Here is a 27,060-nt window from a genome sequence, read left to right on the forward strand (position 1 = left end):
CATGATAACTGCTGTACCTTTATTGAACGCATCCCTAATTTTCTGTTTGATGCCATCGCCAACCTCACTACACTTCTGCCCTTTGGTGTGCCGCAGCTCTACCCATACAGATTCCACATCATCCAAGCTAATGTCCTTCCTTGCTATTGTGTTAGTCTCCTCTTTAACCATACTTTGCAGCGCAAATGCCCACTAATTGTCTAACCATAAAATCCAAGCCAATATTCTGACACTCTCCAGTTCAGACTCGATTCGTCAATATCATTGTTAAGTAGATCCAGAGTTGCTGGCCCTGTTCGCACAGGTGTCCTGTAGAGGACGTGCCACCGTTTTGTCTCTCTAATTTATAGCGACCACGATGTTGCTTTCAGTTATGAACGAACTGCACGAGGCATTCATTACAGTTGCACACAGACTTTCTATGGGATTTTGCACTGTAACTTGCCGCAATGAGACAGCCAGTTCAGAGAAACGCCCTCTAGATTAATCTTTAATAATGGTGAGCCTCGCCGATATGTTTACCGCAAAATACGGCCCACGTTCCAGTGCAAAATCACTTAGAAAGTTCGTGGGAAATGCAAATGTAATGGACGACTGACTCCTTCCGTTTGCCTGGGAGAGCAAAATCCGTCCCAAACGCCGATCTTTTATAATAGGGATATATAAATAACCCTAACACTAGCCAAACTGGAAAATACTTCTGGTGCATAACCTCCAGATTTGTTTCTGTGCTGAAGATGCGACGAGCTATTCTCTCGCACCACGCTCACTTTTCTGATCTAACGCTGTCCACAAATCGAGGTGCTCAAGTGTTAGTGCAAACCATTTGAGACTATTATATCTGTCAAGTTTCCAGTGCGTTTCAATCCAGCACAATCAGTGCGCTCCAATTGGATGCGCATCCATTCTATTTCATGATAAATCGATTCGCTTCTTGAATGACTCAAATATTACCAGAGAGACAAACTGATTGAAACTCCTCCATATTACAATGATGCACAATTGTCATCTTCCACCAAGTCTCATTTTACACAGATGTTTTGAGCGGGACCCACCTGTTGTATGATAGTACAGCAAAACATCGAAACGGTCTTAACGGACAACCCCGAAAGGCTGTTGTTCTTCTTTCCGCTCAAAATAAAGTTGTTGTTCCCATATTAATGTAATTAGTCATGACAATATATTCCATGCTATCGAGATAGAAGATATAAGAACATAAGAACATAAGAAATAGGAGCAGGAGTGGGCCATACGGCCCCTCGAGCCTGCTCCATCATTTAATACGATCATGGCTGATCCGATCATGGACTCAGGTCCACTTCCCTGCCTGCTCTCCATAACCCCTTATTCCCTTATCGTTTAAGAAACTGTCTATTTCTGTCTTAAATTTATTCAATGTCCCAGCTTCCACAGCTCTCTGAGGCAGCGAATTCCATAGATCCACAACCCTCTGAGAGAAGACATTTCTCCTCATCTCAGTTTTAAATGGGCGGCCCCTTATTCTAAGATCATGCCCTCTAGTTCTAGTCTCCCCTATCAGTGGAAACATCCTCTCTGCATTCACCTTGTCAACCCCACTCATAATCTTATACGTTGCGATAAGATCACCTTTCATTCTTCTGAACTCCAATGAGTAGAGGCCCAACCTACTCGACCTTTCCTCATAAGTCAACCCCCTCATTTCTGGAATCAACCTTGTGAACCTTCTCTGAACTGCCTTCAAAACAATATATCCTTTCGTAAATATGGAAACCAAAACTGCACGCAGTTTTCCAGGTGTGGCCTCACCAATACCCTGTACAACTGTAGCAAGACTTCCCTGTTTTTATACTCCACCCCCTTTGCAATAAAGACCAAGATTCCATTGGCCTTCCTGATCACTTGCTGTACTTGCATATTAACCTTTTTGTGTGTCATGCACAAGTACGCCCAGGTTCCGCTGTGCTGCAGCACTTTACAATCTTTCTCCATTTAAATAATAACATTCTTTGATTTCACACTTTCCAACATTATGCTCCATCTGCCAAACTTTTGCCCACTCATGTAGACTGTCTATGTCCTTTTGCAGATTTTCTGTGTCCTCCTCACACATTGCTTTTCCTCCCATCTTTGTATCGTCAGCAAACTTGGCTACGTTACACTCGTTAATATAGATTGTAAATAGTTGGGGTTCCAGCACTGATCCCTGTGGCACCCCACTTGTTACTGGTTGCCAACCAGAGAATGAACCATTTATTCCTACTCTCTGTTCTCTGTTAGTTAGCCAATATTCTATCCATGCTAATATATTACCCCCAAACCCGTGAACTTTTATCTTGTGCAGTAACCTTTTATGAACCTTGTTAATTGCCTTCTGAAGTCCAAATACACCACAGCCACTGGTTCCCCTTTATCCATCCTGTTGGTTACATCCTCAAAGAATTCCAGCAAATTTGCCAAACGTGACTTTCCCTTCATAAATCCATGCTGACTCTGCCTGACCGAATTTTGTTTTTCCAAATGTCCTGCTACTGCTTCTTTAATAATGGACTCCAACATTTTCCCAACCACAGATGTTAGACTAACTAGTCTATAGTTTCCTGCTTCTTGTCTGCCTTCTTTTTTAAATAGGGGCGTTACATTTGCAGTTTTCCAATCTGCTGGGACCTCCCCAGAATCCAGGGAATTTTGGTAAATTACAACCAATGCATCCACAATCCCTGCGCTACTTCTTTTAAGACCCTAGGAAGCAAGCCATCAGGTCCAGGGGATTTATCTGCCTTTGGTCCCATTATCTTACTGAGTAGAGAAGAATCATAAACAAGGCACGGCAAAGAGGCGAAGTCATGAAGGAGTAAAATATAGCCGCAAAGTTCAACTGGAAAATTCCATGTAAGGAACCTTCATCATGTACTTAACGAAACATTACATTTTCTGTGAGAAATAAATATTAAACGTAAAATGGGTCAATCCTTTTCGATGAATTCTTTTGGTTATATATGTGACAAACGCCACTTTATTATATAATAAACGTGACTTTCGCCGCTGTACATGCCAGAATGATTCTTTCCGTAGTTGTATAGTGGATATCTGCCTAGTACCAGTGTGATGCGATTTTTCACCAGAGAACGATTGGTTTAAGTAATAGAAGCAATGAGGACTCCCGCTGTGTGAGAACGTCGATCTCAGCTGTCAACTATTTTAGTAATACAATTAAACTCATGAACTGATTTCCACCGATGATACTTGACAGTCTGCGAATTGAAGTGCTACGATTTTTAAGTCAATGCCTAAACTGTCCTTTGAGACATTGCTAAGCAGTTTTCCGGCCAATATAAAATCGTTACATTAAATGGTAGAAAATGTCTGTAAATTTATTCTGTTATAAACTTATGCTTCTTGTAGATTTCCATTTTACTTTATTTTATTTAAATTGGCTGGTCCTTTTTCCACTTTAACTGTACATCCGTCAATAGAAAGCAACCCAATGGATATTGTAATCCAGGGTGGTTCGTCAATAGTTTATGTAAATCAGGCAAATTATGATCTTGAAACGATTCTTTGGTATTTGTTTTCATAGATGTATGCACAGGACGTTGTATTTATGTTTGTAGTTCTTTACAATCTTAGTGGTGGAACCAAGCAGCGGCTGTTTGATACGCAATACTGATCTCTATGGAGCTAAAGAGGGAGATGCCAAGTGATGGTAGATTCCCCTATCGGGGGAGGAAATGTAGAGATTGATACATTTAGGCTTCCTGCAGTGATCGAAAACAGCTCTGAAGCACCGATCTATCTAAATGTGGTGAATTAAACTGGGTGTTATAAACAGGAAATAACAACGAATAACATAGACACATTTTAAACAGTTTATAATTAATTCGTGTATGGCTGCTGTGTGTGTTTTGTTCACTGTCCATCCGAAACGTTAACTTTGTTTTTATCTCCACAGATGCTGCCTGATCCGCTGAGATGTCCAGCATTCTCTGTTAGATAATTGCTATTCTTTGTTTGCAAATAATGGACCGAATGATAAGTTGACCACGTCCTCTAGTCTACTGAAGCTTCCAGACAGCTTTCCCCACACCACTTTCGTCCTGCTAGATCTGTTGGCGTCTTCAAAAACCCTCTTTAAAACCTACCACTTGGTCTTTTGGTCGAAATCCTTTGCCAGGCGCTTTGCTATATTACTGTCCCCATTAAACGCAACTTGTTGTTGATTCCAGCTAAGTATCTCTGTTCAAGTGGACACAATAAATTGCAGTGTGCCACAGAACTTAATGATATCGTTGCCATTTCAACTTTTATTTGGTTGTTGAAAGAAATAATTTGCAAATATTATAAGCTCGTTTCATTAAAATACAGTACAATATTAGTTTATAATAGATACTAAAACAACTTTGCCTGCTTAAAAGGTAATCCATCCAAGCATCTTGTTTTGTTTTAGCTCACATCAACCGGGAAAATTATTTCCTAGCATATGTTATACGTTGTACGATAGAACGTTGGTTCTCCGCTAATTTCACTTTGCTGGAGTTTTCGCCTGAAGGATTTATCCGTGCAGTGAACCTGATATGTCACAGTATCCAACTGGAACAGAGACTAAATATGTCACAGCCGCAAAAGGAACTGAAAACGTTTTAATGAGCCCTATTATTCATATTTTAAATATATTTAAACGTTTAGATCCAATCTTTAAAAAAAACATAACTCTCATTATGTTCAGTGTGGATTAGGAAATGAATATAAGTAAAATTATTTTTAAAATGAAGCAAAATTAAGAGAAGACAGAGAATGAACATACAATTGGAATTCTGGAATAAAAGAGGAAGAATAGGCACAGGAGCATGATCGGTAGAGAGAGAATAGCTGATCAAAAACATCGCCTTACAAATAAGAAAAAGAAAAAAGTAACAAAGCAAAAAAAAAATCACAGCAGCAAGGTTGTAGGCAAAGAAAATGCTTCGGTAAAATACCAGCAAATGGGTTACAGAAAGAAAATGGGCGAAAAACAATTCAGAACGAGGAAAGAAAAAGATGTTTAAGGTATTATCAGTAAAGGGAAATGAATGATTAGAAGCAGGACAAAATCAAGCATGTGTGCCAACAATTGACGCAAGTGGTTTGCTTCAATTCTGGAATTGAAGGGAAATGTCAGTCCGAGGTGCTGGCGGTGTTAAGACATGTTTGTTCAGTTCTCCTGGGAAGGTGGTTTTACAAGTGTTGCTTCCTATAGAGGCATCCATTTCAAAAAAGACTCATCCGACTAAATAGGCTTCATAATTTGCCTGATTTTCACTGATGTCAGATGAACAGGCTATAACGTTCCGACATTTTCATTGCGAAGAGCTGTGTCTGAACTAATGTTATGGGGGAAGGGAGAGCATCATGCAAATATTGTGATTAAGCAGCAAGGAAACCAAAGCAGGAACGCGGGGAAAATTTATGAAATTGGATGCAGGCAAGCAAATCAGGAAAAATGTATGGAACGTAGGGACAGGAGTAGGTGATTCAGTCCTTCCAGCCTGTTCAACCATTCAATTAGACCCTATAGCTGACGCGCTCGTAGGGGCCCCGCAAGTTCCAAGTTTAGGCATATGCCTAAACCCAGAACTTGCGATTTCATCCTTTTTGATTGATTGCACACATGCAGAGGTAAAAGGCCTCCGCGGGCGGAAAGTTGGGCTATTTGTCCAACTTCTGCCCAGCGATTGCCCTTGAAATTCTGCTTTTATCAGTGTAAGACTTTTGAAGTACAGAAAAATACATTAAAAAATAACTTAGACATTTAAAATCCTGTTAAATAAGGTAAGTTTATTTTAGTCCTTTTAAAATATATGAATTTTAAAAAAATTAAATGTTTGTTTTAAATAATTAATTAAATTCCATTTTGATTAATGAATGGGAATACCCCTACACTGATAGGTTGGGCTGGCCCATGTGATCCTAGGAATACGTACGAAGCCCATATGCTCTTGGGATACGTGGGCCTCAACGTAGGCCTTCGCTTAGAGGCCTGGGACCACCAGATACTTTCATAGAAATTTTTGTGGTCAGAGGCTTCCACCCACGTGAAACCACTGACCGCAAATTATGGGCCTATTTCTTCATTCGATTGACCTGCCTTGAATCCATGTCCCTTAATATCTTTGTCTTACAAGAATCTATCAATCTCAGTTTTGATATTTTTAATTGACGTAGCCTTAACAGCTTTTATGGGGAAGGGGGCAGGGAAGGGGAAAAGAGTTCCAAATTTCTACTACCCTTTGTGTGATGCGCTTCCTGAAATTACCCCTGAATGGCCGAGCTCCAATTTTGTACACCCTCTTTTTCTGGACTCCCCAACTACAGGAAATAGTTTTTTTCTCTAGCTACCCTATCGAATCTTTTGATCATCTTGAATCAATTATAGCGCACATTAAGCTTCTATACTCGAGGGAATGCAAGATTAATCCATGCAACCTGTCTTCATAAGTTAAACCTTTTAGTCCTGGTATCATTCTGGTGAATCTGTGCTGAATCCCTTCCAAGGCCAATATATCCTTCCTGATGCGCAATGCCAGAACTGAATGTGGTACTCCAGATGTAATCCAGCCAGAGCTTTATACAACAGTAGCATAACCTCCACCTTTTGTATTCCAGCCGCTTAAGATGAAGGCTAATATTCCATTAGCCTTTTTAATTATATATTTTACCTGGCCACTTTTCAAAAAATTTATTTACATGGACCCCTAAATATCTCTGCTCTCCATAGTTCCTAGCTTTTACCATTTAGAAAGTACTCTGATCTATCTTTCTTATGTCCAAAGTGGATGACCTCACACTTTCCCACATTGAACTCCATTTGCCACAGTTTGCCCATTCACTTAATCTATCACTGTCCCTTTGCAACTTTCTGCTCCCATCTACACTATTTACTGTGCCACCTAACAGCAAACCTGTATACACAGCTCTCTATTCCTTCATCTATGAATGTAAAGCTGAGGCCCCAGTACAAATCTCTGGGTGACTCCAAGAAAAAAATAGTGATATAGATTAGTTTTATATAATAGGTGTCAGCCTTGGCTAAGTTGGTAGCACATTCATCATTGAATCAGAAGGTTGTGGGTTCAAGTTCCACTCCAGAGACTGGAGTACAAAGCCTAGGCTGACACTTTTGTGCAAAACTGGGGGAGTGCTACATTGTTGAAAGTGTTGTCCTTCAGCCCTTCACCCTCTTAAGTGGACATAAATCATCCCATGCCACTATTCAAATATCTGAATGTGTGCAGATGCAAGCGTCATCCACATACCGTAGTTCGACAACAGAAGATGGGACGGTCTTGGATCTAGCCTGGAGGCAATGAAGGTTGAACAGGTTCCCACTGGTTCTATGGTTTAGTTCCACTCCAGCAGGGAGCTTGTTGAGCATGAGGTGGAGCATTGCAGCAAGGAAGATCGAGAAGAGGGTTGGCGCAATGACGCCGCCCTGCTTGACCCTGGTCCAGACATGGATTGGGTCTGTGGTGGATCCATTGGTCAGGATCATGGCTTGCATGTCGTCGTGGAGCAGGCGGAGGATGGTGAGAACTTTTGGGGGCAGCCGAAATGGAGGAGGATGATCCATAGTCCCTCAGAGTTAACAGTGTCAAAGGCCTTTGTAATGTCAAGGCAGGCCATGTACAAAGGTTGGTGCTGTTCTCTGCATTTCTCTTGCAGTTGTTGCACCATAAAGATCATGTCCGTTGTACCCCGTAGTGGATGGAATCTGCACTGTGACTCCGGGAGGAGCTCCTCAGCCACATGGAGGAGACCGTTGAGGAGGATTCTAGCGATGACTTTCCCAGTGGCCAACAACAGGGAGATTACTCTGTAGTTGCCGTAGTCGGACTTTCCCTTTTTTAAAGATGGTTACGATTACTGCATTTCTGAGATCTCCCGGCATGCTCTCCTTCTAGATGAGAGAGATGAGGTCATACATTTATGCCAATAGTGCCTATCTGCCATACTTTAGTGCCTCAGCGGGGATTCCGTCTGCTCCCAATGCCTTGATGTTCTTGAGACCTTTTCTACCTCGTGCAGGACTGGGGTTTTGCTGAGCTGGTGGTGGGTAGCATGCTGCAGGATGGAGTCGAGAACACTTATGTCAAAGGCAGAGTCTTGATTAAGGAGATCTTCGAAGTGCTCCTTCCAGTAGGTCCTGACTGCCTCGGTGTCCTTGATGAGTGTCTCCCCATTCTTGGCCAGCAGTGGGGTCAGGCCTTGGGTGCTTGGGCGGTAGGTGGATTGACATAGCACGAACTCACTTCAATGCTATTGGTGATTTGCGTTGTATGTGAAGGATGTTGTTGAATGGAAAGTGCGGTGACGAGAAGAGATATAAAACTGAAAACAAAGACAAGGAAAACTGGAAGGATTTCAGTGAAGAAAGACACTGGAGCATTGAATTAGAAAAAGTAAGTCTTTCAAATTGTATTTTATGACTAAGTAATCTTGTTTTTGGATACAATAACAAAAGTATGCTAAAACGTTGTGGTGTCGTTTTTGATCCTGCAAGTTGCTTATTGTGCCCTCGTATTATCACCACAACATAATTTATTTACAGCCTTACCTTTTACATAGCTGGTCATTGAAGCACCAGAATATGAAATCTTTGCAAAAAAGATAATTGACATTCCAGTTCTAATCTGTTCTGGTGTTGTTAACTCAAGTGAACAACCGTTTTTTTGAGTTCTTTATATTGATGTCTTCACTCTTCGAAGATGGACAATGGTGTTTTGGAGTTGCCAAATATTGTTTCAAAAGCTGTTTACTTGGCACTTATTGTGTAGTGTTGCTACAAGAACAGGAGTAGATGGAGTTCTTTCCAATATGTTGTTCAATGCACTTTTTGTGGTTTCTGTTTCCTTCTGTCCTTCCATTTTATTTCACTAGCAATCAAATGACAACGGGTCACCTTTCTTGTTGTTGAGTCTTAAAACTTATTGGTTTGCCCCGTGATTATTACATTTATTTGAGATCGTTTAGAAAATTGTTTATAGAACTTCCTTTTGAATTGGAGGAATTTCAAATTCCGAATCTTGACCCGCTTCTTTTTACCCTTTGGTTGCTGATGCTTTGGTCCGCACCCTGTGTATGCTGTAGTCATCGGCGCCTGCGGCGTTTTGCATCTGTTCTTAGATTTGTGTTATCTCCAGTTTAAATTTCTTCCGTTCAGATTACTCCTAGCAACATGAATATTTAGACTGAAGGTAATTATACTTGAAAGATGTCCTACTGATGTTTCCAGGCTGTTGGTGTGTGTGCGTGTTGGGGTGGGGAATTGAGGAAGACTATCCATAATCGGCAAAAAAAATAGCACATTTGAAAAAATAGAATATGCTTATAGGAAATAATTTGAGAGCACTACTGATCGCTCACTGCGGGATTCCAATTGACTACAGATTTGATTCCGTCTTCATAAATATTTAGATCGTCCCATCCTCATTGGGGGAACTGGAGCGTTGATGTTGGTGAATGGGAAAACTGTAGTATGCTGAAAACTTTCTAACAACATGAATGGCGTCCTCAAAATAAAGAATAGATTTCACATTTACCTTAAGTCCAGGGTTACACAATACAAAAGTGTTTGCAAACAAAGAGAATTCAATCCAAGAAAACTGTTGAAAAGCACCTGCTAGTTGCTTAAACTAATCAAACTAACCATAACTTTCCCATAAACCAAAACGTCACTGTTCGGAAATAAATATAACAGCACAGACTACCATTGCTGTCGAAATATTACTAGTATCTACCTCATAATTAATCGCGGATTTTAATTTATTTCCGGTATTAAGAAAACACATGGTATACAGTGTAACATGGTTTATCATCAGAGAGTTTCTACTCCAACATGTGCTGTGTCCTTAACAAAACAAGAATTGCTCACACTGAATAAGATAACCTGGGATTGATGTGCGAATTATTTTCACATCTTGCATGTCGTCGTGGAGCAGGCTGAGGATGGTGAGAACTTTTGGGGGCAGCCGAAATGGAGGAGGACGATCCATAGTCCCTCACAGTTAACAGTGTCAAAGGCCTTTGTAATGTCAAGGCAGGCCATGTACAAAGGTTGGTGCTGTTCTCTGCATTTCTCTTGCAGTTGTTGCGCCATAAAGATCATGTCCGTTGTACCCCGTAGTGGATGGAATCTGCACTGTGACTCCAGGAGGAGCTCCTCAGCCACATGGAGGAGACTGTTGAGGAGGATTCTAGCGATGACTTTCCCAGTGGCCAACAACAGGGAGATTACTCTGTAGTTGCTGTAGTCGGACGTCCCCTTTTTTAAAGATGGTTACGATTACTGCATTTCTGAGATCTCCCGGCATGATATGGGAATTATTTTCAAACGCTATGGATGAGCACATAGCTGCGGGAACTCAGTTCAAATATCTGGAAACAGTATGACTGACTAAAGTAAAAATAACAGCATAAATAGTCGGTTGGCTACAGTAGTTGTGAACATTTGCGTGAAGCAAAATTGTCTTCAAATTGTTGAACATGCAGGAATGTGATAGTGTTTAAATAATGCTGATCCAAGGAAATGAGCCGGGCAAACAGGACATTCGTGCAGTAGTGGCCTGAACATTTAATGGGGCATCGGCTCCTTTAACTCGTATATCTATCTGCATGGAAATAGAATTAGAGTAAGTAGTTCTCATGCGAAACTGGGATGGACACCATCTAACAAATGGTCTTCTTCTCTGTTGAAAATGCCACCATTCGATATAAAGACAATGTAAACCTGTCGTCTTTCGGAAATTGCGCAGCAGATAATACTTTGATCAATATATAAAACATTATTTTAAAGAATGGAGAAAGACAGTCAATTGTTCACCTGGAGTCTGAAATTTGAAAGCAATAATAAAAGCCCTCATTGATCACTTGAGGATTCTCTCCCTCCCTTAAGCCAAGATGACGAGGCCATTTATTGTGCCCCTATCACCCAACTGAGATCAGGTGATTGAGCATCAGCACTCGTTGGGATTCATCCTATGGCTGGACCTTCTCTCTTAGTTACTCTCTGAGCTATTGAGAGACTTTGATTTTCCTGGTTGTCAAACTGATTGGCATCCACGGCAGACCCAGATTTCATTCAGTGATGCTCTTATAGCGGCAATCCCCTTTAAAGCTTGTCGCCGACCAGAACCCCCGGTTGAGGACTCCTGGTTTATAGGGTGCATTAAAAACCGATTTCTGAGTCAGTGCATAACCAGTCTTACAAGGAGAATGCAATATTCTGCTTGGTTCTCAATCACAAACCAAAGTAATTCTGCAGTGTAATGGTAGGAGATAAATTAGGGATGAGCCATCACAACATGTTTGGTTTTAATGGTAAAACAGAGAAGAGCACAGTCAAAAAAAGTTGATTGGAGAAGAGCAACCTAAAGCGGAATGGAAGAGAAAGGAGTTCAGATAAACAAGGAGAAAAGGAAACTGATAAAACAGTAGAGCATCAGTGGCAAACATTTCAGTGTGAGATTGCTACAACCCCATCTCGGAATATTCAAATGAGGAAGAGTGGTCATGATTCCATGGCTGAACAGTCAATTAGGCTGAAAATAAGGGCTAGAAAAGAAGTTTGACAAAGTTAATGACACAAAATCAAATAAGAGAAATACAACAATTTACAAATAGAAACAAAGAATAAGAGGAGAATTAAGAGGATGAAAAACCTCACAGCCAACATACGGTGAAAAAAGACATGTTTTTGAAAATACATTTGGACAAAGAGTCAGTTAAGTCTGGGATGCAGCCTCTTACTGAGGAGCATAGTGAGATTATAGTACTGCTTAATGAAATGCTAGATTTTCTTAATGAATACTTTCTTTCAGTATTTACAGAGAAGAGTGAAGAAAGTATTCAAAGGCTTTAAATGAGAATGTAGAAGGACAACCAACTGAAACAGTTCTTAAGAGGCCAAGAGTACTAAAAAATGAGAAATGTTTAGGACCAAATGGTATGCAACCAGAGTACTGAAAGAGTTAGTGAGAAAGTAATGGGTGGAAATTTTCAAAATTCAGTAGAATTGGCTGTTGTGTGAAAGAACTGGAGTGGCAAATAATATGTCTGTCTGTTAAAAAGGGAGTTAAAGGATCAGACTTGCAACTATCAATTGCTTAGCCTTGCAAGAATGGAAAAATGATTACAAACCATAATTAGCGATAAAATAAATTAATACCTCAAAGGACATGGCTAGATCAGAGATAGTCAACATGGTTTTGTAATGGATAGGTCATATATGACACAATATAATGTTTTGAGAGAATAACTAAGTATTGATGGGGGATGTGGTAAGAGTTGTATATATGGACTCTCGAACCATTTGATAAAGTTTTGAAAAAGAAATGTGTTGAAAAAGCTAGGGCCTCTTCCTTAAAAAGGGAAGTAACAATATGATTAGAAAGATGGCTGATAGGTAGATAGCAAAGGGCTATGGTAAATTAATTTTGCTCACACTGACAGGTGGCAATGCATTGGAAATACTTTTGTTCACAGTATACATAAACATATCAGGTGGATATCAAAGTTTGCTGAAAATGCAAAACTGGGAGGAGTAGCAAACAGTCAGGAAGAATGCAGGAGGCTACAAAAGGACATAATTAGACAAGGGGAATTATTAGATAAATGGCAGATGCAGTTAAATACAGAAAAATGTAATGTAATACATCTTGGAAGCAAAATAAAGAATGGAAATATATCTTTGGTAAATATCTCAATGCAGTAGAGGAGCAAATGTATACATTTCTTAAAGTAAGTAGACATGTAAAAAAAATGCCATTGAGAAGACAAATGGCATTTGAGGGTTTATATAGAGAGGGATTGAGTACAAAAGCAAAAAGGTCATCATGACTCTGTACTAAGTAATGGTTCGGTCATGTCTAGAAAAAAAAAAGGCTGTGAGGTGACCTAATAGAGGTCTTTAAAATTATGAAAAGTTTTAATAGAGTAGATACAGAGAGAACATTTCCACTTGTGGGGAAGAGCATAACTAGAGGCCATCAATATAAGATAGTCAGCAAGAAATCCAATAGGGAATTCAGAAGAAACTTCTTTACCCAAAGAGTGGTGAGAATGTGGAACTCACTACCTCAGGGAGTGATTCAAGTGAATAATATGGAAGCAAGTCTTCCTCGATCCCGAGGGACTGCCTATAATGATGATGATGATGATGGATGCATTTAAGGGGAGGCTAGACAAGCATACGAGGAAGATGGGAATAGTGGCTTATGCTGACAGATTTAGATAAGGAAAGATGGGAGAAGGCTCGAGTGGGGCATAAACACCAGCATGGACTAGTTGGGACAAATGAACTATTTCTGTGTCGTACATTCTATGTAATCCTCTGTAATGTAATCCTAGAATACTGTTGGGGTGGAGAAAATGCAATGCAGATTTACCAGGATCATAAGAATTAAGGGTCTGTGTTACAAGGCAAGTCAGGCTATATTATTTTAAACTGAGAAAGAAAGATCTTGCATTTATATAGCATTTATCACATCCTAGGGCCTCCAAAAGCACTTTGCAATCAAAGAATAATTTTGAAATGCAGTCAATATTGTTGTGTAGTCAAATGCAGCATAAAATTTGCAAACAACAATGTCATATAAACAGTAAATGAGTTAAATTTGTTTTGGTTAAAGGAAAGCATCTATTTTTGGCTAGCAAACCTTTATGCTCTTCATCAATAATGTCATGGATGTTTTACATCCACCTAAAAAGGGAGATGGAGTCTGAGTTTAACATCTCATAGGTGGCTCATAGGTGGTACTATTATGCAGTAGATACATTGCCTATGGATCATGATATAGATGAGCCCAGAGCTCCCATGGAGGAGACCTGCAAACTCACATAGTCGGCACAGTAGATCGTAAAAATAAAAACAGATACAATCAGATAATTACTGATTATGAATAGTAGTAATCTGTGGAGCAACAGTCTTCTTTAAGATTGCTGTATTTCCTTCGGTAGTCTTGAATCAATTTAGCAATATTTAATTCTGAGAGAATATTTCTAGTCAAAATTTGGTTATTACCACAATAATGTACTACATTTGAATGTTGAAGAATGTATTAATTTATACTAATCTACACTAGGATTAAGCTGCTTAATTGGTCCTAAATGCTAAATGTAGCATGAATATATAAGGACTAATGTGCTAAAACTTGTTTATTCTAAAGACATTACCACCTGCATCACACAGCAAAAGTAGCCAATACTACATTGTTAATCCAGCCATGACTATTACATTTGTTGTTTCAATAGGTGAATGAATGTTTTAGAGTAGGTAGAGATAAAAATATGTGTGACACAAAGAGGATTCATACACCTAATAAAACCAGTTTGAGCATAAATTTCACAAACAATGGTCCTATCATTAATACTGTTCTTATTAACCATTGGTGAAAAAGCTTTTCTCATCAAATGTTTTTAATTGTTTTCAAGTGTAGCCTATATCTCTGTTCATAGCTACTTTCTAAACATGTAGGACTGGAGCTTGCTATAACCATAACACCGTTACATTCATTTCCATACTCCAATGTCAGTCATGCTTAAAGTGATAACAGTCAACCATTGTTACACTGGTGACTCATTCTCCACCACATCAAGACAAGGTAACCCAGAGGAGTACCTTTTAATTACATTCAGAAATAATGTAAGTAGCTAAAAGGTCACACAAATGAAATGGTTATCTCTGCAAACTTTTCAGAACACTTTGCAGTGTCAGCCTTGACTCAGTGTTAGCATTCCCACCTCTGAGTCAGAAGATCATTGGTTCAAGACCCACTCCAGAAACGTCACCATATAATCTAGGCTGACTCTTCAATGCAATACTGAGGGAGTGCTGCACTAACTAAGGTACTGTCTTGGATGAGATGTGAAATTGAGGCTCCATCAGCTTTCTCAAGCAGCTGTAAAAAAAATCTCATGGCACCATTCAAAAAAGAGCAGTGGACTTCTCCTGGCCAATATTTTTCGCTCAGCACACATCATTAAAACTGATCACATTTATTTTTGTGCCGTTTCCTAGATAGATACATTTGCTTGCTATGACCTGCCATTGTCTCTCATGTCAATGCTTTGTATTGCTTTATGTGAAACTATGGTGAAGGGGTCTGAGGTGGAATCCTAAATTTGCCTCAGTAATAAAAAGTGCTTGTGATTGCTCCTGTCCCTATCGTTGAGCTTTTTAAAAATTATTCGTTCATGAGATGTGGGCGTCACTAGCAAGGCCAGCATTTATTGCCCATCCCTAATTGCCCTTGAGCTGCCTTCTTGAACTGCTGCAGTCCTTGTGGTGAAGATATACCCACAGTGCTGTTAGGGAGGGATTTCCAGGATTTTGACCCAATGACAATGAAGGAAAGAAAAAGACTTGGATTTATATAGCGCCTTTCAGGACCACTGGACGTTTCAAAGCGCTTTACGGCCAATGAAGTACTTAACAAGTACAAAGAATGGCGATATATTTCCAATTCAGGATGATGTGTAACTTGGAGGGGAACTTACAGATGATGGTGTTCCCATGTGCTCGCTGCCCTTGTCCTTTTAGCTATCAGAACTTTCACCAGAGGTCCGGTTGGCAATAATGTACCACTTTTCACTGCCTTTTTCCAATAAAGAAAGTGCTTAACTGATTTATGAATATCATTTGGCATACTTCTAGGCTGTTGAGCTCATTTAAAAAAAATATATATATATTTCAACTTGGATTGACTAGCAGCAGATTTATTGTTATACTAAACTTTGAAAAATGTACATGATCACTTTGCAAATATTGTGCAGATTATCAGCAAATTTAGCAACATAAACTCTTCACCGCCCATTGAGAAAAATCTAACCTCTGGCCCTTTCAAAGCCAAGATGTAAAGAACTTTTAGGAAGCAAAATTCTACAGCGCCCCATTTGGGGCAGTAACTGATTTAGGGCGGGACTTCCTGTGCCTGGCGTGGAAGTCCCGCCTCAGCGGCGAAATTATGGTTACCGCCCCTCACAGGAAGTGGAGCACAATGTCGCGTGCTCCACTTCTTGTAAGACGGGTTCGCGGGTGCTACTCGAGCGCATTCGGCATGAATCTGTCCAGCTCCCTCTTGAAGGTGTACAGAGATTCAGCACCCACCACTGGCACTTGTGTGGCGTGAATGTTACTTGCCACTTATCAGCCCAAGCTTGAATGTCGTCCAGGTTTTGCTGCATGCAGGCATGGACTGCTCCATTATCTGAGGAGTTGTGAATGGCACTGAATACTGTGCAGTCATCAGCAAACATCTCCACTTCTGATCTTAAAATGGAAAGAAGGTCATTGATGAAGCAGGTGAAGATGGTTGGATTGGGCAGAGATGGCATCATGTAGAAGGTAAGTGTCTTTAAACGCAATACTTGGTCCATGTGATCTCCTGGAATGGTTTTGATCACCTGAGGCAGTTGGAAAGGAAATTTACAGAGTATTTTTTCCCTTATTGACCTTGGATTTTTATTTCTGTTTTTTTGCCTCTCCCAGGAGATAACATTCCTGTGGGGGTAGAAGGTGAAGGAGTGTTTAGCCATGATGGTTGAGCCATCATGATGTGGGGTCGGCTGGATCAGCCAGCTGGTCTTTTCCTGCCTGCCATATTTGTATGTTTGTATCCAATGCATTCCAGAGGCTCAATACTCTCTGGGAAAATACTCAATCTATTCCTACACTTACATAGTTTAAACTCGTGTCTCCTATGCCTCCCCAATCTGATAAACTGGAATAATCTATCAATAGCGATGCTATCCAGCCCTTCAGTTATTTAATAGACCTCTATCAGGTCATCGCTAAGTCTATGCTGCTTTAAAGTAAATAGACCAAGGTCCTTTAGCCTATCTGAGTAGCTGAAGTTCTTCAACGAAGTATCATTTTTACAGCTCTCCTCTGGACCTTTTCCAAGGCCACTATGTCATCCACCATGTGGAGGGACTAAAACTGGGCACAGTGCTCTAGATATGGTCTAACCAGTGACCTGTACAGTGTCATAATGGTGTCCTTTGATTTATACTGAATGATTCTATTAATACAACCCAGTACCTTCTTAGTTTTAGCTACAGCTTCTCTACATTGGTCATGAACCTTTAGTGACCTGTGCAGAATAACACATAGATATGTTATTCTCTTGACCTCTCAGTATTGTTCCCTGCAAATTATATGTATTTGCTGGCCCAACCAACATGCATGACACTACATTTATCTAAATTAAATGCCATTGGCCAATATGTGGCACACTCCCCAAGAGGTGAGGTGAGAGTGACTGCCCTTGACATCAAGGCAGCATTTGATTGAGTGTGGCACCAAGGAGCCCTAGTATACCTGAAGTCAATGAGAATCAGGGGAGAAAACTCTCCACTAGCTGGAGTCAAGAAATTTGGTTGTGGTGGTTGGAGATCAATCATCACAGCCCAGGAGTTCCTCAGGGCAGTGTACTAGGCCCAACCATCTTCAGCTGCTTCATCAATGACCTTCCCTCCACCATAAGGTCAGAAATGGGGATGTTTGCTGATGACTGCGCAGTGTTCAGCGCCATTCGCAACTCTGCAGAAATGGAGTAGTCCAGCCCGCATGCAGCAAGACCTGGACGACATTCAGGCTTGGCTGATACGTGGCAAGCAACATTCATGCCACACAAATGGCAGGCAATGACTATCTCCAACAAGTGAGAGTCTAACCACTGCCCCTTGACATTCAACAGCATTACCATTGCCGAATCTCCCATCATCAACATCCTAGGGGTCACCATTGACTAGAAACTTAACTGGACCAGCCACATAAATACTGTTTCAACAAGCGCAGGTCAGAGGCTGGGTATTCTGCGGCGAGTGTCTCACCTCCTGAGTCCTCAAAGCCTTTCCACCATCTACAAGGCACAAGTCAGGAGTGTGATGGAATACTCTCCACTTGCCTGGATGAGTGCAGCTCCAACAACACACAAGAAGCTCGACATCATCCAGGACAAAGCAGCCGACTTGATTGGCACCCCATCCACCACCTTAAACATTCACTCCCTCCATCACCGACGTACCATGGCTGCAGTCTGTACCATCTACAAGATGCACTGCAGAAACTCGCCAAGACTTCTTCGGCAGCACCTCCAAAATCCGCGATCTTTACCACCTAGAAGGACAAGGGCAGCAGGTGCACCACCACCACCTCCATGTTTCCATCCAAGTCACAGTTCCATCCATATTGCAGTTACTTCATCCTCCCTGGGTCAAAATCCTGGAACTCCCTCCCTAACAGCACTGTGGGAATACCTTCACCACATGGATAGCAGCAATTCAAGAAGGAGGCTCACCACCATCTTCTCAAGTGCAAATAGGGATGGACAATAAATACTGGCCTTACCAGCGATGTCCACATCCCAGGAACAAATTTTTAAAAAGCACATCTAAATCTTTTGGATTTGATTACACTCCTCTACCCTCTTAAACATGAAGGGGAAATCATGTTTAACTAATTTACTGGAATTCTTTGAGGATATAACGAACATGGTGGATAGTGGTGTACCGATGGATGTGGTGTATTTAGATTTCCAAAAGGCATTCGATAAGGTGCCACACAAAAGGTTACTGCAGAAGATAGAGGTACGCGGAGTCAGAGGAAATGTATTAGCATGGATAGAGAATTGGCTGGCGAACAGAAAGCAGAGAGTCGGGATAAATAGATCCTTTTCGGGTTGGAAAATGGAGGTAGTGGTGTGCCACAGGGATCGGTACTGGGACCACAACTGTTTACAATATACATAGATGACCTGGAAGAGGGGACAGAGTGTAATGTAACAAAATTTGCAGATGACACAAAGATTAGTGGGAAAGCGGGTTGTGTAGAGGACACAGAGAGGCTGCAAAGAAATTTGGATAGGTTAAGCGAATGGACTAAGGTTTGGCAGATGGAATACAATGTCGGAAAGTGTGAGGTCATCCACCTTGGGGAAAAAAACAGTAAAAGGGAATATTATTTGAATGGGGAGAAATTACAACATGCTGAGGTGCAGAGGGACCTGGGGGTCCTTGTGCATGAATCCCAAAAAGTTAGTTTGCAGGTGCAGCAGGTAATCAGGAAGGCGAATAGAATCTTGACCTTCATTGCGAGAGGGATGCAGTACAAAAGCAGGGAGGTCCTGCTGCAACTGTATAGGGTATTGGTAAGGCCTCACCTGGAGTACTGCGTGCAGTTTTGGTCACCTTACTTAAGGAAGGATATACTGGCTTTGGAGGGGATACAGAGACGATTCACTAGGCTGATTCCGGAGATGAGGGGGTTACCTTATGATAATAGATTGAGTAGACTGGGTCTTTACTCGTTGGAGTTCAGAAGGATGAGGGGTGATCTTATAGAAACATTTAAAATAATGAAAGGGATAGACAAGATAGAGTCGGAGAGGTTGTTTCCACTGGTCGGGGAGTCTAGAACTAGGGGGCACAGCCTCAAAATACGGGGGAGGCAATTTAAAACCGAGTTGAGAAGGAATTTCTTCTCCCAGAGAGTTGTGAATCTGTGGAATTCTCTGCCCAAGGAAGCAGTTGAGGCTAGCTCATTGAATGTATTCAAGTCACAGCTAGATAGATTTTTAACCAATAAGGGAATTAAGGGTTACGGGGAGCGGGCGGGTAAGTGGAGCTGAGTCCAGGGCCAGATCAGCCATGATCTTATTGAATGGCGGAGCAGGCTCGAGGGGCTAGATGGCCTACTCCTGTTCCTAATTCTTATGTTAACCGTTGCATAGATTCTGCTATAATTTGTGAACTTACTTACCATACTTCCAACCACTGTTCAGGTTATTAATAAAGATTGTGAGATTAGCGGGCCAAGGACCAATCCCTGGGGGATACCATTAGTAACATGTTTCTGAGCTGAACAGTTGTGTATGGAGAAAGAGTCAGACTGAACACTGTGAGCTCAAAGTAAAGTGTGACCTTAGTCTTTTATTGCAGGTCTCCAGATTGCCTCTCCAACCTGTGAAGCCTCCTTAAATACCTGTGCTACTAAGGGATTATGGGATCCCTTGGGACTCTAGGGAATGAGCCCTCTGGTGGCTGTACAGAGTAAATACAAGTTTACATATATAAGAACACTCCCCCCCCCCCCCGCCCCCAAAGTCAATAGTGTAAATATTTACAATGTGAGTCGATCTGGGGCCCTTCTTGCCCTGGTTGATCGTCTCGATGTGAAAGCTGGTGTTGTTGAATCATTTGTTGGGCCCTCGCTGGGCTGCCGTGCTGCTGGCCTTGCTGGGCTGCCTGTGAGTTGGGCCCTGCTCGGCTGCTGTGGATGATGGGTTCTGCTTCGTGGTCAACCGTGGTGCCGGTTACCACTGGTGTGTATGTTGGGGGATCAAAAATGGTAGGGTCCAAGATAGGCTAAGGATAGTCCGTGAATCTGAGTTTGATTTGCTTCAAGTGATTCCGGTGAATGAATCCATTTGAAAGTTTGACCCGAAACACCCTGCTCCCCTCTTTGGCCATGACAGTGCCGGGAAGCCATTTGGAACCTTGTCCATAATTTAATAAAAATACAAGATCATTGATTTCAATCTTGCGTGACACATTTGCGCTATCGTGATATGCACTTTGTTGAAGCGCCTGCTCTCTACCTGTTCATGTAGATCAGGGTGAACTAACAAGAGCCTTGTCTTAAGTGCTCTTTTCATGAGCAGTTCAGCATGTGGGATCCCAGTGAGTGAGTGGGGTCTCATGCAGTAGCTAAGCAGGACTCGGGATAGGCTAGTCTGCAGTGAGCCTTCAGTTACCCTCTTCAAGCTTTGCTTGATGGTTTGCACTGCTCTCTCTGCCTGACCATTGGACACTGGTTTAAACAGGGCAGATGTGACATGTTTGGTCCCATTACGGGTCATGAATTCTTTGAACTCAGTACTGGTAAAACATGGTCGTTGTCACTCACCAGGACATCGGATAGGCCGTGTGTGGCAAACATGGCCCGCAGGCTTTCAGTGGTGGCAGCGGACGTGCTAGCCGACATTATCTCACATTCAATCCACTTGGAGTACGCATCTATAACCACAAGGAACATTTTACCCAAGAACGGGCCTGCAGAGTCGACATGTACCCTAGATCACGGTTTGGAGGGCCAAGAGCATAAATTTACCGGCGCCTCCCTGGGTACATTGCTTAACTGCGAGCATGTATTACATCTATGAACGTAGGACTCTTAAGTCCGCATCGATACCGGGCCACCACATGTGGGATCTGGCTATCATTTTCATCATCACGATGCCTGGGTGAGTACTGTGGAGGTAATTGATGAAGGTGTCTCTGCCCTTCTTGGGGACCACTACTCGATTGCCCCACAGGAGGCAGTCTGCCTGTATAGACATTTCATCTTTGCGCTGCTGGAACGGCTTTATCTCTTCCTGCATTTCCACTGGGACACTGGACCAACTCCCGTGAAGCACACTGCTTTTGACGAGAGGTAATAAGGGGTCCTGGCTTGTCCAGGTTTTGATCTGGGCAGTGACGGGTGATTGCTCACTCTCAAATGCTTCCATAACCATGGCTAGATCTGCGGGCTGCACCATTTCCACCCCCGTGGTGCGCAATGGCAGCCTACTGGGAGCATCGGCGCAGTTTTCTATGCCTGGCCTGTGGCGGATGGCGTAATTGTACGCAGACAACATGAGCGCCCATCTCTGGATGTGAGCCGATGCATTGGTATTTATCCCTTTACTCTTGGAGAACAAGGATATAAGTGGCTTATGGTCAGTTTCCAATTCGAATTTTAGCCCAAACAGGTATTGATGCATTTTCTTTACCCCATAAACACATGCTAACGCTTCTTTCTCAATCATGCTATAGGCTCTCACAGCCTTAGACAGACTCCTGGATGCATAAGCAACTGGTTGCAGTTTTCTGAAATCATTAGCTTGTTGCAATACACACCCAACCCATATGACGACGCATCACATGCTAGTACCAAATGCTTACATGGATCATACAACACAAGCAATTTGTTTGAGCATAACAATTTTCTCATTTTTACAAAGGCATTTTCTTGGATTTTGCCCCAAACCCATTCGTCCCCTTTTCGTAGTAAGACATGCAGTGGTTCTAACATTGTGCTGAGACCCGGTAAGAAGTTCCCAAAGTAGTTCAGGAATCCCAGAAACGACCGTAGCTCTGTCACGTTTTGTGGCCTCGGTGCATTCTCGATTGCCTCCATCTTCACGTTGGTGGGCCTGATGCCGTCCGCCACAATCCTCATTCCCAGGAACTCCACTTCAGGCACCAGGAAAATGCACTTTGAGCATCTTAACGTGAACCCCACGCGGTTGAGTCGACTAAGAACCTCCTCCAGATTCTGCAGATGCTCGACTGTATATCGGCCTGTGACCAAGATGTCATCCTGGAAGACCACGGTGTGTGGGACCGACTTCAGTAAGCTTTCCATGTTTCTCTGGAATATCGCCACCGCCAATCGGATTCCAAATGGGCATCTGTTATAAACAAAAAGACCTTTGTGCGTGTTGATGCAGGTGAGGGCCTTCGATGATTCCTCCAGTTCCTGCATCATGTAGGCTGAAGTCAGGTCCAGCTTCGTGAACGTCTTCTCACGCCAGCGTTGCAAAAAGGTCGTCGGCCTTTGGTAGTGGGTATTGGTCCTGCAGGGAGAAACGATTGATAGTTACTTTGTAATCGCCACAGATTCTGATGGTGCCGTCTCCTTTGAGGACTGGCCCACTCGTTGAACTCGATTAGGGAAATGATGCCCGCTCTTTGCGGCCGGTCTAGCTCGATCTCTATTCTTTCTCTCATGTACGGTACTGCTCTCATCTTGTGATGGATGGGTCGCACCCCCGGAATTAGGTGGATCTGCACTTTTGCTCCTTGGAATTTCCCAATGCCTGGTTTGAACAGCGATGGAAATTTGTTTAAGACCTGAGCACACCAAGTGTTATCAGCAGGCGATAGCGCTCGGACGTCGTCCCAGTTCCAGCGTATCTTTCCCAGCCAGCTCCTGCCGAGCAGCGTGGGACCATCGCCCAGTACCACCCAGAGTGGTAGCTTGTGCACCGCTCCTTCATAGGAGACCTTTACGGTAGCACTGCCAATGACAGGAATCAGTTCTTTCATGTGAATTCTTGGTTTTGTGTGAATTGGAGTTAAGACTGGCCTTGAGGCCTTGTTGTACCACAACCTTTCGAATGTATTTTTGTCCATGATGGACTGGCTCACATCCATGTCCAGCTCCATTGACACTGGGAGTCCATTTAGTTCAGCATTCAGCATTATCGGGGGAAAATTCATGGTAAATGTGTGCATCCCATGTACCTCTGCCTCTTCGGTCTGAGGCTCTGGTTCATCGTGATCCTCCGTGGATCTGTCCCCCTCTGCAACATGGTGGTTTATAGGTTTAACAGGCTTTGCAGCTCGTCTGCACACTCGTTGGAGGTTTCCCATTGTTCCACAGCCCTTGCAAACGTACTCTTTGAATCGGCATGAATGGAAACAATGATCACCCACGCAGCGCCAACAAGGTGTTAATGGCCTTGCATTCATCACCCTTGATGGTGGACTCTGAGACATCTGCAGACGTGTAGCTGCAGGTATGTGTGACGTGTCCTGTACGTTACGATTCGAAAACAACATCACTTTGTTCACAGTACTTATAGCAGCACTTGTGTGCTGAGAGATTTGCTTAGTATTGTCACTGGTGGCAATGAACGCCTGGGCTATCGCTATGGTCTTGCTCAAGGTTGGGGTCTCTACAGTCAAAAGTTTGCAAAGTATGGTTTCATGGCCAATGCCAAGTACGAAAAAGTCTCTGAGCATGTGCTCCAAATGTCCTTTTAAATTTGCAATGTCCTGCAAGGTGTCCTAGCTCGGCGACATAACTTGCCACTTCCTGGCCTTCAGACCTTTTGTAGGTGTAGAACCGGTACCTCGCCATCAGAACGCTTTCCTTCGGATTCAAATGTTCTCGGACCAGTGTGCACAAATCGTCGTACGATTTCTCTGTGGGTTTCACTGGAGTGAGCAGATTCTTCATGAGGCCATAAGTTGGTGTCCCACAGATGGTGAGGAGGATCGCCCTTCATTTGGCAGCGCACTCTTCTCCATCTAGCTCGTTGGCCACGAAATATCGGTCGAATTGCTCCACAAAAGTTTCCCAATCATCTCCCTCTGAGAATTTCTCCAGGATACCCACCGTTCTCTGCATCTTTGGGTTCGCTATCTGTATCTTGTTGCCAGTTGTTGTGTATGGAGAAAGAGTCAGACTGAACACTGTGAGCTCAAAGTAAAGTGTGACCTTAGTTTTTTATTGCAGGTCTCCAGAGTGCCTCTCCAACCTGTGAAGCCTCCTTAAATACCTGTGCTCCCAAGGGATTATGGGATCCCTTGGGACTCCAGGGGATGAGCCCTCTGGTGGCTGTACAGAGTAAATACAAGTTTACATATATAACATGAACCGCATTCATTATTGCAACTTTTTGCCTGTGGAATTGGAACCAATTCCTAATCCAGTGTTTCAAATTTCTACTGTTTCCACAAGATTCCATCTTCTGAAGTAACCAAGTGAGTGAAACCTTATCAAAGGCTTTCTGAAAGTCCAGTTAGGCAGTGTCTACTGGAATTCCCTCATCCACTACCCTTGAGACTTCCTCAAAAAACTCCATCAAATTTGTTAGGCATGACCTACTTTTTTGGAAGCCATATTGTGAATTTAATGATTACGCTCATTTTCCTCAACATTTAACTGTACCACATTAACTTTTCTATTTTCATATATTTGTTGCACCTTTTATTATCTATATTAGCCCAGAATTTGCTGTTGTAATGACGGTGAAACTGTCAGCATTCATCATCATACTGTGTAAAACTGACAATAACTTCTGGCATCTGCACATGTTCAGTTAAACGTGGAAATCCGGAAGTTGCTCAGTGATACCCTGCTCCTCCACAGGGTGCACTGTTGCAGTCTTCGCAGATGGAATCAATTAGAAATCACTGATTTAATGTGAACTTCCACTTTTACGCACTATTCTCATTGTAAAAATTCCTGAAAAAGTTAAACCTTGTTGAATAAGGTATAACTGAGTTTCTGCTGGCATACTAAGTCATAATTACTGCTGAACAATCTCTCTGGCCCCGAAACATGAATGTTATATTGTGGAGTGTCATTTCCTCCATTCCATGATAAAAATTTGATAGATTTTTTAAATAATTTTTTTTAAGTTTGTTTATATTTTAGCTTCTACCTTAATCACATGTGTATATTCCCATCTTTATTTTGCTTTCTGTAAAATTATTAAAAAGTGAATGATAAAACCTGCTTTTTATTTCCTCGTTTGCTGTCTGTGAGAATTCTTCAATATGATTGGTTGTACAGCTTGTTTGATGACATCACTGTTGCTGGTCTCCACAGATTCCCTATAGATGGCGCCAGATGGAAATACACGTTGGAAAAGATAAACTAGATGCCACCGAGCCCACCAGAACTTTGTGGCAGCTTTCTTCGAAGTCCACAACATCCGGGCCAATATTTATTTTTCAGCTTTATCACAGGAGGGATAATCAACACACAAAAATAAATGTCTATACCAAACTATTATACATATTCTGCAGTTTTTTTGGAAGGAACAGCAAATGTTTCTGACTTGCTCGCTTTATCCGGATATTATTGCCCTGTGGTGAAAGGAGGGAGACAGTGTAATTACAGTAACAACTTTATTTATTACCACAGCAATGATAATATCTAGATAAAAGCAGAATTTTTCAATCTTTTGCTTGCAGAATTTTAAAAGTGCAGTATTTAAAAAAAAAACATATAAATATAACTTTTTTTAAAGAATAAACTTCCCCCCCAAAAATTTGTACTTTATTAACATCTGACAAATCTGCATTTTGCAACATCTTGGACCTTGCTTAGAGATGAAACATACCTATGTCTCTAAAAGATCCTTTAGACATTTTTATTTTTTCATTCTAAAAGATTTTTATATGTACAAGCTTGACATTTATTCTGAATGTAATATACAAAAACATTTAAACATTGTTATCTTACATTTCACAGCTGTTTTTAAGTCTGCTGGAAAGTATCCTACATTGCAAACCTTCATACCATTGCCCACCTCCTCCCCTACCTCAGCCTATCTACTGCTGAAACCCTCATCCATTGAAATTTGAAATGATTGACAGTGGGTCGGGACCCCGCTGTCAACCCATCTCCACGCTAGTCTCCCAGGTGTCGCGTCTGTCAGCGCTGAGCAGACCCAGCACCAAGTGGTGGGGGAGGCAATTTAGATTATTAAGAGCTTGTTAAAAGGCAATTAAACATAATTTTGAGCTTACCATTTTTCCAGGGTTCACGCCACTCGGGGATCACATCAGGTAAGTAGGTCGGGTGTTCAATCAGTATCCATTCTGCTGAATATTTGATAGCTGCAAATGAGACACAAAAGCTCCTATTTCATAGCTGTTCACTTTCCAATCTTACAAGCTAGTGCCTTCAGGATTTGGAAGACACATTTGAGCTTTATGCAGGTTGGAAGTGTTTGGAGTAAATGTTCTATCCACTGTCACCTCCTTGAGACAACCTCTCTCACCATTGACAGATCACTTTTGCCATCTCAACCTCACCTGTCCATCAGCATCAGTGCCCTTAAAAAAAATCATACCTTGATCCTCAGAATCCCACCATGATCATCCCCAATACCAGCATTATCAGGCACACCAGCAGCACCAACAACAACACCAACCTTCTCCGCAATAACCTGATACTGCACAGGACAAGGAGCATCAGCACCTGACCACATTGCTGCCTGTGATGCCAGGGATGGCCTCACCATGGCCAAATTGACCAGTTAACGCTGTGCATCCTGGCTGCCACATGATGCACCAAGTTGGCACCACCTCACATCAACACCATAAAGCATCCCTACAATGCCCAAGCTATTCATTTCATACTTATCACCATTGCAGTGTTGCCATTCTGTCTCGCCATTCACTGCAACTCACTAAGCCACTTCCAAAGGTGCACATAAAAGTCCAAGAACGGAAAGTGTTGAAAGTAAAGATTTCAATGTCTGA

The 27,060-nt window shown here is 42.0% G+C and overlaps 1 protein-coding gene across 1 annotated transcript in view; it reads right to left on the reverse strand.

Annotated features, from left to right (window-relative positions):
* gucy1b2 (guanylate cyclase 1, soluble, beta 2) overlaps positions 1-26,786 on the reverse strand; it is an 85,098-nt gene extending 58,312 nt beyond the window's left edge. Inside the window, exons 1-2 of the mRNA XM_070884079.1 lie at positions 26,649-26,786; positions 16,265-16,413 (exon numbers count right to left, since the gene is read on the reverse strand). Of these exons, the coding sequence (XP_070740180.1) occupies positions 16,265-16,413; positions 26,649-26,786 (287 nt within the window). The remainder of the gene's footprint in view (positions 1-16,264; positions 16,414-26,648) is intronic.
* Between the last annotated feature and the right edge of the window lie 274 nt (positions 26,787-27,060).

The sequence above is a fragment of the Pristiophorus japonicus genome, chromosome 6, assembly GCF_044704955.1.
Source record: "Pristiophorus japonicus isolate sPriJap1 chromosome 6, sPriJap1.hap1, whole genome shotgun sequence".
NCBI lineage: Eukaryota > Metazoa > Chordata > Chondrichthyes > Pristiophoridae > Pristiophorus > Pristiophorus japonicus.